General features: G+C 36.2%; 1 protein-coding gene across 3 annotated transcripts in view; it reads right to left on the reverse strand.

Moving 5' to 3' along the window:
• The window catches only part of LOC131061318 (plant UBX domain-containing protein 10), a 50,802-nt gene that overhangs the window by 12,053 nt on the left and 26,633 nt on the right, over positions 1 to 12,116 (reverse strand). For all 3 annotated transcript variants that reach the window (XM_057994944.2, XM_057994946.2, XM_057994945.2), the window contains exons 3-4: positions 1,792 to 1,962; positions 1,395 to 1,598 (exon numbers count right to left, since the gene is read on the reverse strand). In XM_057994944.2, coding sequence (XP_057850927.1) covers positions 1,395 to 1,598; positions 1,792 to 1,962 — 375 coding nt within the window. The remainder of the gene's footprint in view (positions 1 to 1,394; positions 1,599 to 1,791; positions 1,963 to 12,116) is intronic.

Consider the following 12,116-nt stretch of genomic DNA (forward strand, 5'->3'; position numbering starts at 1 on the left):
GATTTTTTTTTTTTTTAAATTGGCGTAAATCTTGCTAAATTTAATTTTAAAAAACTTCATTCATGCAATTTAAAAAAACAATGGTATAAACAAAACCCACACCAAATAAGAAAAACAAATGAAATGTTTTTCTATTTCAGTGACCCATTTTTTGGGGTTATCTTCCAATGCAACTCGACTATTTTTGCATATTGTATTTTGTTAAGTCAACTTATAATTATTTATGTAGCAATTATGTGTCTGTATTGCTTTTGAAGTAATCAAATTCTCCTCTAATAACTTGGAAAATTGTGTTAAATATGTATGTATGTGTTTTTTATGAATGTTGTGTCCAGCCATATCCATGTTGGGGGTCTTAGAAAATGGCCATATCAATATCCGATACCATATCCATATTTGTATCCGTATCCATGTCCATGCAACTTTAAAACTGACAAATAATACCTGTGTACCTAAGTATAATTTGTTTTGTATAATTTGTTTCCAAATTGGATAATCAGGGAAGGTACACTTTTTTTAGGATGGATTCATTTAGAGTCATCAAGGAACATACCTAGATGATTCCAACATAGACAAGGTGTTTTCATGTCAATTCCAATGGCGAAAAATTTCAATGCATTTGGTTTAAACTTTTTTTACCATAAAACATGACTGAAACCCTAAATGACAGTATTTTTCACTACATTTTTCACCAGCCTTAGCAAATGAGGAAGAAAGGGTTATTAGATCCAGACTCTCTAACAGTGGTGAGGTTAAACCTTTTTCAGCTTGCATTTGCATCATGGGCCAACTACCGTTTCTCCTCCCCCCTTGCCATCAAAATGAATTTTTTTATTGCTGTTGAGATTTTTTTCCTTCATGGACTAAGACTATAGTATTATCTAAGTTTAGCTTTAATTTTAAGTTTTTAATTTATTAGAATTTTATTAAATTTAATATCATTAAATAATATTATTAATCTTATAATTATTTTTCATGAAATTTATTGTTTATTAAACTTAATTTATTGGTATATAATATATGTTAAATATATTATATTAAATTATATCAATTAGTATTAAATTGATTTTTTTTAGTTTATTATTTAATATTTATTTCAAAACGACTATCCCTAAACCTATCCCTGATCCCTTCCCCTCAACATGTCGTTTTTTGGGTGGGGGACATGTCAGACGGAACACATTCTATAGGATGTGCCTGACTTGTCTACATTTACCAAAATTTAAAAGAATTATTAATAATTTATATTTGTTTCTAGAAAACTATTACAGAAATATATACCTACGATTTACTAAACTAAAGGACATATTGACTATGAAATTATTTTAAATATTATAGCAAAAAGATTTACTGAAGGTAAACAACACTACGGTTATATTATTTGAAACATATACCTGTGTAACATCAGACCCTTTCTCAGGCTCCACACCCAAAGCCATAGCCTTTTCCTGGCGCCGCCTTTCTAAAGCTGCTTCTCTTTCAGCTGCTTCCTGAGCAGCTCTTGCCATGGCCTCTTCCTGTTCCTTACGCCTCCTTTCTGCTTCAGCTGCTTCTCTTTGCAAGCGCTCTGCCTCTGCTTGCCTTTCCCTCTCTCTGGCCTGCCCAGACAAAGATTTGCATTAAAATACATGCCATAAAGGATTCATCTGTAATATCAAATATAAATATGGGAGCGGATTTCTCAAAGTCTTTATAATTGTTTTGCTAGTTCTCATCACCATAATAAATTTCAAAATGAAAAACATTAGAGAACCACAAAGTTCAGAGGGTTGTGAAAAATGTATCAGTTACCTGATCAGCTTCAAGAGCAGCTTGATATGCAGCATCCTGTTCTTCTCTTAATCGCCTATTATGTCTCCTCTCTTCCTCCTCAATACGGGCTGCAGCGAGTACAGCTCCGCTTTCTTCTACTACCCTCTGAAGAACTTCCAGTAGCTCTGTCGGCGTCTTTGGGCCTTCAACCTGTTAGTGCAATCATAAACTCTTCCTTAACAAAAAAAAAAAGAAATACCCAAAAACAAATACAACTTAAAACACATTTTGATAGCCACAGCTTTTAATATTCCAACTCTTTTTTGTTATAATTGTTGTTTTAACTTTTCTGTTTCTAGACATTTCTTTTTATGAATGTGAGCACACAAAAAGAACATTAAAGAGGAGACATGTATGTGGTTCCTGTAAATATAAGAAACTGGGAAAAAAAGCAAATAGAAGATAATGGTGAAAAAAAATAACATATATGACATTTGTTGATTTTGAGGGTGCAAACCAAAGGTTCTTGAACTAATATAACTGTCACAGAGAAACAGCAACAAGTGCTTTCCACACCTCAAAGCAAAGCCACAATTTGGAATCATTTCTGACAAATGAAATGTATCTATAATTCTCATAGATTGCAAGAAATGCAAAATTCAAAGGTCGTTAGCATTTTCTCAGAGAAAAACATAAGGAAGAGCCACACACACATGAAGGCCATCAAGTCTGTTTAAAACCTCATACATTCTACATTTCATAGATGTGAGGCAACTTCACTGCCTAGTCCTCAGAGATAAGTTTGTTTGGCCAACACATCAGAAAGCCCATTCTATATAATTTGTGAACATACTAAAAGATTTTAGCGAATGCCTAGCAATAATTTGATTGTCGTAAAATTGAAAATGGACCAGTCTTGTTATTGAAAAATATGTAATCTAACTAGGTATTGAAAATTTTTAAAAATAATAGATAATAATCCCAAGGTGAATGTAAAGATCTTATTACCTTGGAATAATCATACACAACACTATAAAACCTAATAAAAGTTGAACAAATGAATATTGATGAAAAGGTTTTATACAACAAACAAGATATTGGCCTCACTCATGAGGTAGTGTACCTAGTGGAGCATATACGCCGTTCCCCTCTACCATGCCATCCTTCTCTCCTCTTATGATTGAGGATCCCTACTAGTTCTCCTCAACAATTGACCAATATAGGGTTCGTAGGGGAGACTACAATAGGGTGCCCTTAACTCAACCCTAGGCCCAAGATCAGAATCTCTATCCCTTAGCCTCATGTGGTCCCTAACCATTCTCATGAGGTGGTGTACCTAGTGAGGCTTATACGCTGTTCCCCCTCCTTGCACTCCCTTTCCCACCCTAGCATGATCGATTCTTGTAGGTAAATAGTGGTTCATATATTATCAAGTGCATAGATATGTCTATTATATGTAACAATTCATGCATCTATTAGATATATATACATCCACCCACATATAATTATTATAAACGCATAGATGTATTGAGAAATTAATTCTGCATACCACAAGAATTTGATATGTTACTATTTAATCAGATCTACTACGAATGAAATATCCTTGCTGATGTTCAATTGAAAGAATTACTTTGATTGTATGACTTGAAGTATTGGTGTGTCATGATTAAGTGATGGCTATTTAGTTGATTGAAGAGTGATGATGTAATGAATGCTGGTTTCATATATTGGTGAATGATGATTGACTGAATGCTGATTTAATAGTACGAGTTGCTAATTGATTGTTTGCTTGATTTGATAATTGATGATTGCTTTTGTGGATCCATGAATGATGAGTGATGATTGAGTTAGTGATCCTTGAATGCTTGGAATGATCTCTTCCTTTATACTTTATTGGTAGAAGACTCACCACTTTTCATTGCTGCTTTTGAGAATATTATATTATTCTCCAAATTGATCTCCCTTCCATCTCTTCCTCAAATGAACCACCTTCTCTTTATATCTTCCGATGAGAGGGAGAGGTCACATCTCTTCGTCATGCCTGCCCTTTGGCAAGAGACACAACCTTTCACAATTTCCCACCCTTCGAAATAGAACAACCCTTCATAATTCTTGCCCTTTGGAAGAGACGCAACCTTTCACAATTAGCACCCTTTGAAAGACTGCAACCCTTCATAATTTCTGCCTTTTGAAAGTCACTTCCTTATCTACTTCCCATTCCTTTCTTCTTCCACTAATCTTTCCTTGATTCACATGTGTCATTGATTTCTTTCCCCCTCCTTATACCTTTTCAAATGATCTCTTCTCCCTCTTATATCTCATGTTTAAGAGAGTCACAACTCTTCATTCCATGCCTTTTGACCATTCATTAACTTAATTACATTTTTATTATATTATATTATATTTTTACTATTTTATGTTTTAATTTATTATTATTATTTATTAAATCCTATTTCAAAATGGGGACATTACATAGCAGGCCTGGAAGACTAAACAGATGGGGGGGGAAAGAGGTGGCACGAGACTCAAGGGACCCTAGTGGTAGGAGAAGGTAACAAAGGAAAACAAGGATAAAAAGACAGAAAACAACAAAAAAACAGATGAAGAAAAATCAACTTGAGAATAAATATAATTAAATACTAAATAGGCAATATGATTAATTATTATATTATAAAGAAATAAAGCAAAAAATTATTTACATTTCACGTTCCAATTAAATAAGCAAGAACCTTACAATAACCATAATTGAAAACCGAGTATATATATGTAATTATACAAATGTGTATATTTACTCTAAATTCAAGTTATTTTTTATTCTCCCTTTTGAAAAGTCACCATTCATTATTAATAATTTCATTTGTCTGCTGTCAAAGGTTTTTATTTAATATTTGTTTTATTAGATTTTTGTTTTGCCAGCTGTGAAGAGTTTTTTGAGAAAACGGTCACATCCATACACTCCATCCTTGCTCCCATTGTAGGTTAAGCCTCTAAACATAAATATTATGTTTATCACAAAATGGATTAGAGAAACCATAATCCCACACTAAATCAAACCGAGTATATAAATGTAATTATACAAATGGGTATATTTTATTCCAAACTCAAGTTATTTTTTATTCTCCCTTTTAAAAGTCACCATTCATTATTAATAATTTCATTTGTCAGCTGTCAAAGGTTTTTGACATTTTGTTTAATATTTGTTTTCTTAGATTTTTGTTTTGCCAGCTGCGAAGAGATTTTGAGAAAACAGTCACACCCATACACTCCATCCTTGCTCCCATTGTAGGTTAGGCCTCTCAACATAATTATTTTCAGTTTATCATGAAACGGATTAGAGAAACCAAAATCCCACACTGAATCAAAACCACAAATATAGGAAAAAGTAATATTAAACTGCTAATGTGTTTCCAATCTAAATATAAACAACTTGAATGAAGCATGTAAGTCTGTCACGTGCGATCTTTAGTCAAATGACTTATTAATAAAATGACTGAAGTTGATGATGACTAAGATATGGCAATTTATAATTGCAGATCCCTGGATCAAAATGCTTTGATGGTCAAATTAGAAAACAGTAATACTGGAAAAGGCTAAGCAATAGCACATGAAACAACAGCCACCAGTAGATTCTAGATAGAAAAAATATGTTCTAAATACATTTGATTAAAATATGCTCCGCATATATCTGTAATAATTTCTCTAGTTTATAATGAAAAGATGCGTCAAAAGGATGGGAAAGCAAGGCTTTCCAGATGGTGAGCAGGAAGAGCAGGGCAATGTCCAGAGGAGTAGAGGAGAGTAGAGAAGGAAGGCATATATCTGTAATAATTTCTCTAGTTTATAATGCAAAAATGAAACAAAATGATGTAACTGGAGAAGGAAAGAAAGGCTTTCCAGATGGTGAGCAGGAAGAACAATGGCAATGCCCAGAGGAGTAGAGGAATGAGGAAGGGTCAATGGAAAGCAATAGCAAACGCAATCCCCCTTGGACTAAGAAAACCATGGAAATAGGCGAATATAGGAGTCGATAATCAAGTTAGGTTTCCTAGAAAGAGGAAAGATAAGACCAATGAATTGGCAAGCAATGACACGAGGCTCCAGGATTGGAAGCGGCCTCAAGGAAGAATTACAAAAAGCAGATCCAACAGTTCCCTCATACCTAGAGTCCAAAGATTATCCTAGGTTAATAACCATGGCTGCTTACCTCAAAAATATGGAAGTTTCCACATCAGGAAAGCTCATGATTGACATAAGTGGAAAACCTCAGGAAAGTATATGATTAAAGAGGGGAAGACATCCCTCATCTCCAAAATTGTTAATTGCTGACCTAGGAAGGATTGATTACTCAAGTAATGCAGAACGAAATGGGGTGAGGAAATCAAAGTTAATATTCCTCCCAAAAAGGTTCTTTCTTAGAGAGTACACAACAAAGCAATTCTATCAAAGGATTGCAAGAGATGACCCTTGGATGATTGATTGCATGGGGATCTCCCTATAGCAGTGGGATCCCAATTTTAATGCAGTAGAATATCAGATCTCCTTGGCCCTGGCTTAGCTTGACATATATAACCTACCATTGGAATATTAGGATTAAAAAATAATTTCAAAAATCAGAGAAACTTAAGGGTCACTTATATCAGTGGATGAGTATCTTTTGGCGAACAATGCAGGGAGCTTCACAAAAATATGTATTATATGAAATTTCAAGAACCATGTTCGAGAGCAGATCATTTTGAAATCAAGCCTTGCAGAGTGATCACAATAAATAGAATTGGAAGGTCTCGGATAAATCTGTACGTGCTAGGTTGGAATAATGTGAGGAAAATGGGTAGCCATGGAAAAGGGCAGAGAGTAGCTAGGTCAAAGAAAAAACATCTTGTGATGATTAGACAAACATCAAGAGACTGAAAGCAAAATTGATCACAGAATGAGAGAAATTACGGATCCAAAGGAAACCAATGAGAATCTTGTATGGAATTGTGATGAAGAAAAAGAAGTTTCATTTTGTCATGTTGTGTTGAAGGAAGTTGGAATTTTCGATCAAGTTGAGGAAGGTGAGGTCAAAGATGAAACTTGGCATGCAGATATATCTTCAACAACAGAAGAAGATTCGTTAATAGATCCAGAGACTGAGCAAGCCCAAATGAATTCAGGGATGCTCACTTTTACAAATGCCCATCAGAATTTATGGGATAAAAATGAGGAAACCCCTTTGGTGGATTTTCTGATGTCTACAGAAGATAGGCAATTAGTCAACAGAAATCAGAGGCTTCAGCACAAGGCCAATAGGAAACTAAAAGGGGGGACCTCATGAAAGATACTGAGGTAAAAAGCAGAGGAAGAGAAAGGACAGATGAAATTGACAAAAATACATCTGAGATCTGGTAAGGGAAAGACCCTTCCCAGAGATCAATGATAATCTTCATGTGAAACATTAGGGGCTTAAAATCAGAGGCTTCAGCGCAAGGCCAATAGGAAAGTAAAATGGGAGACCTCATGAAAGATACTGAGGTAAAAAGCAGAGGAAGAGAGAGGACAGATGAAATTGACAAAAATACATCTGAGATCTGGTAAGGGAAAGACCCTTCCCAGAGATCAATGATAATCTTTATGTGAAACATTAGGGGCTTAAATGCCCCTGACAAAAGATGTTGGATACAAAGTCAAAGACTCCTCAAGAGCCGATATGGTAATCTTGCATAAGACTATATGAGGAATTAAAGGAGATTTGTTCAAAATTAGAGAACTAGAAAAAATGGAATGGTGAGTTTATAACAGCAGTAGGGGGGCTCTGGAGGAGTAGGTCTTCCATGACCAAGGGCTTTGGTGGTGTTTATGAAGATCAAAGTAGACCAAAGTTGGCAGCTCTTTAAAAACTCAAGCTCTTATTGAAAACTCAGTTTTTATTTAATTAACATATATGGCCCAACTGGACAGCTTAAAAAGGCTCTTGTATGGAATAAGATATCAGACCTTCTCAATCACCGAGATATAAAGGCATTCATAGGTGGAGAATTCAACACAACAACAAACACTACAGAGAAAATTCAAGGGGTGTTGTGCATGACTCAATCTCAGAAGGACTTTACAAACTTCATTCAAAGGAATAATTTAATGGATTGTATACCAAATAATGGAGTTTTTGCATGGACCAACAAAATGGAAGGCTTCAGAAACATTGTTGAAAGTTTATACCATTGCTTGCTTACCGAGAATTGGTTTGAAACTAGCTGCATTTCCAAGTCTAGAATCCTTCTTCTTACTGGTTCAAACCATCCACCCGCAGCTCCATTCAGATTCAAACAGATTTAGTTTTACTATTCTAGCTTGCATGATAGAGTTGAGATATGGTTGAAGGGAGCCCCCAAATGTAAAAGTACCACAATGTTTCACTTGTTTTAGAGGATCCAGCATGTAAAAAAATGTTTGAAAAGCTAGAATCTCGAACGTTTCAAAAATATTTTTGAACAAAACTGTGATGTCCCCTAATTGGGAATGCCCTAATTTAGACCTAAATCTCAATTTACAGATAAACAAACTGAGTCACAAATACCTCTCACCTGTTTGAAGCCCTGCAAAACAGGTTAGAAACCATTTACAACAATAATTGAATAGGCAAATATCTTAATTAAGCATCATTAAGTTCATAGCAGAAATATCAATTTAATCATAAAGCATTTTTAAAGATGTTTGGAAGGCTCAACCATAGGAAAGCATAGGATAGGGTGACTTCGATAGGGTGTCTCGGAACCTCTACCCTAGGCCAAAGAGCGGATATACCATCCCTCTTCGCCTCATGTGGCCCGTGCCATCCATATGAGGTGGTGTACCCAGTGAGGTGTCCACATCCCATCCCCCCCTCATCTTGCCATCAATTTCCCACTCCCTATGATTGGAGCTGATTCACCATGATAGAGGGATGAGGTTACAACAGGGTGCCCTGGAAGCCCATCTCTCCTAAACCCAAAGGCAGTACCTGTTGATGTGTTTTTTATGATATCATGCAGCACAAAATAAAATACTAAGTATCTTTTCCTCTCTTGAACAAAATCTCCTCTCGAATGCTAAGCTATGTGATCATATGAGGTGACTCCAAGGTTCCAATAGTCAGGTCTTGACCTTATACGTGGATAGACTCAGTGATTGTGATGTGATTTGTTGGAATCACAAGGGGGACATACATTGAACTTGACTGTTTGAATGTTGCTGGAATGTGGAATTTACTTAAAAAAGATAAAAAGGGTGAGGGTTTAGGAACCTAGTCTAATCCTAGGAATGTAAGAAACTATGAATGACTTAGTGAAACTCTACTAGACTTTGCTTTGCCATGCAAAGAACAACTCCACAAAGCTAGTGCGATTTTCTAAGGTAATCTTATGATGTTCAAATCACCACCAACAACATAGACACCATCAATGTGATGCATATCAATGGGTAAGTAGCAATCAAAGTTAATTTTATAAAGAATTCAGTTGACCACACAAAGTATTTGGCAATCAGCGAAATACTAGTACGAACATGCGAATTTCACCATTAATCATCCACAATTGCTTCCATCCATCTAATCAACGTGAAAATAAATGAGCAGTAGAGACATGCAAATGTTGAATTAACACATGAATTTCACCATATCTTCAATGAAAATAATATGCTTTTTGCAACAAAGTCTTGACAACGATCTCCTTTTCTCCTACTCTACTCTAGCTATCTACTTGCTACTTGCTATTGAGCTATTGACTATTGACTATTAACCTCTACAAATGAGAAAACTGAACCTTATATAGATAGCTCTTTACAATGAGTGGCTCCAATTGATCAACAGTGCTGATTTTTACTGACCTTAATCACTCCTTCATGCCCTTTATTTTGTTGAGATCAACACTTGGTGGAGTTGAACACAACAAAATAAAGTGCTGATTTTTACTGATCTTAATCACTCCTTCATTTCTTCATCAAATCAGTCCTTTGCTTGATCAAACTCTCAAATCATTCTTACCCTTTACATCAAGGCAACCTTATCTCCCTTGAGGCATTGAGACAGCAGTACTTTCGTTCATCATTGATCCCCCTCCTTAGGCCGGGCTCACGAGGGTCAGGTGGAAGTACCTAAGAATGGCCGGGGTTTTGGGGGCTCATTGGAAGTGTGTTCAAGTAGGTCGTGGATTTCATGGTGGAAGTACCTAAGGCTGGCCAGGGTTTTGGGGGCTCATTGGAAGTGGGTTCAAGTAGGTCATGGATTTCACCAGCAAGTGGAAGTCTGGGGATCCCATCATGAAGTGGAAGTGAGGATGACCTCTCCAAGTTATTGATATTATGAATCCTTCCACCCTTCATCAGACTTTCCTTTGCTAGATCTTCATATGTGAATGAGCAATGCTTCCTTTCCACCTCCTTCACCAACCTTGTGAACTTCAAGCACCTAGCTGATCATTTGACTTAACCTTCAATATGATGCTAACCATCCTTCAATTTGCTCCAAACAAGCCTAGCATGCAAAGGAGAATTTCCCCTAGGTCATGGATTTGAGGATATGAAGGAAGTTTCCTCCCTTGATTCTAACCTAAGGAATCCCACGTACTTGCTTGACTGCCCACCAGACTTGAGATTCATTCTGTCCTGACCTAGAGGTCGCACTGCATCTCTTCACAAGCAAAACATTAAAGACCAAAGGAACTAGAGCCAAGCTAGACAACTAAACTAATACAACTAACCTACAAACGAAAAAGTGGGGGTCCCCATTTGCAATGGGGTGATGTGTGAAAACATCACAACAGTACCCTGTGTACCCCCTTGGCCTCTTGGGACCATCTGGTCCCGACCATGAGGTGTTGTACCTAGGAGAGTACCCCATCACCGTACCCCTCTTGTAATCCTTATTTCCTCTACCACGGCTGAGTACATTCAGAACATACAAAGGAACTGGTATTATTCAGACATTCTACATATAATAAATAAACTGCAGAAAAATCATTAGTCAAATACAATATATAATCAATCATAACAGCAGCAGATTGTAATAATTCGTATGCAGAGATACATGTATAGTGATACAGCATTTGCTATGTCACGCACAGGGGACTCATACCAAACAGCAATATTCAGTCGAACTGCTGAGTGTTTAATATCTTATGAAATACCAAGTCTGATGATTCGATTGTAGATGTATTTTGTCATTGATGTCAGGTGTGCTTCTACAGATTTCGATTTCAGTGTGTATTTTTAAGTCTGTAAGCTGGGCATTTGATTGATGCCATCTGTTCAGTTGCTTGGTTGACAATCTGGTTCTATCTCTGCTGCTTCTGATTCTCTGTCAGATGTCATTCCTTCTGGAAGTGTCTTTTTCCTGTGACTTGGCAGTACAGATATATTTGTTCTCGGTACATTCTGGCGAATTCAGCCTGGAGGTTTGGTTTCAGGTAATGCTGCGTATACTTCTTTTTGAAGTTGTAACGCCTTTCACATCTTGGTGTTTCTTATTCTTTTATGCATTTTGGCAGTTAAGTAGGACATGTATGTCAAACTAAAAATTTGTCCTGCTTCCACATAGTGCTGGTACAGTTTCTTTCTTTTGCTGGCATTTTTCAACTGACAAGTGGTGTTTTGGAGTTTTGGCGTTATTTTCTAATTCCTCAGATGAATGTCAGTGAGAACGCGATAGAGGAGATGTGTTTTTTTGAGTGACCTGGTGTAACGTTTTTGTAATGATTTGATGTGAGAAAGGAAAGTCATCATGCCTTTCGATATGTGGCATTTTTTTTAAAACATGTGATTGGTTACATTTTCATGTGCTGCGCAGTTGTGGTATCGGGTAAGGTGAATGGACAAATAAGATTACATGCAGAAGTCAGATAGGAGTTTTTTTTATCTTAAGTGTGGTAATTTTCTCAGAATTGTAGTCTTGTTTTTCGAATTATGAATATGAGACTGGTATGTGCTGCGAACTAAAAAACTGTTGTAACAGTAGTTTTTTTTTTTGAAAATCTTTGGTATATAAAACCAAAAAGAGGTCGTGTGCAGTTGACATCTCAGCTCTGTGTGTCTGGAAATATGGTTGGATAGTCTTGAAGCAGCAAATACATGCAGAGCTGTAATCTAATATGGGTATGATGAAAAGAAGATATGCAGACAGAGAATGAAGAAGGTATCAAGCTGATGAAGTTTATTTGATAACGCCGAGTTAATGTGTTGAATACTTAGTCACAGAGTTCGCCGAATTTCGGCCATCAAGTTTGAAATTCAGTGAATTTAAAACAAAATCCAAAAATTCGTTGCTGTTCACCAAAAAATTCGTACAGCTATGGCTTAGGTTTTCAATTTAGGAATAGTTTTTAAGAGTCTTCCGGTGTTTAATATGCACTGGCTGT

The sequence above is a fragment of the Cryptomeria japonica genome, chromosome 11 (genome assembly GCF_030272615.1).
Source record: "Cryptomeria japonica chromosome 11, Sugi_1.0, whole genome shotgun sequence".
Lineage (NCBI taxonomy): Eukaryota > Viridiplantae > Streptophyta > Pinopsida > Cupressales > Cupressaceae > Cryptomeria > Cryptomeria japonica.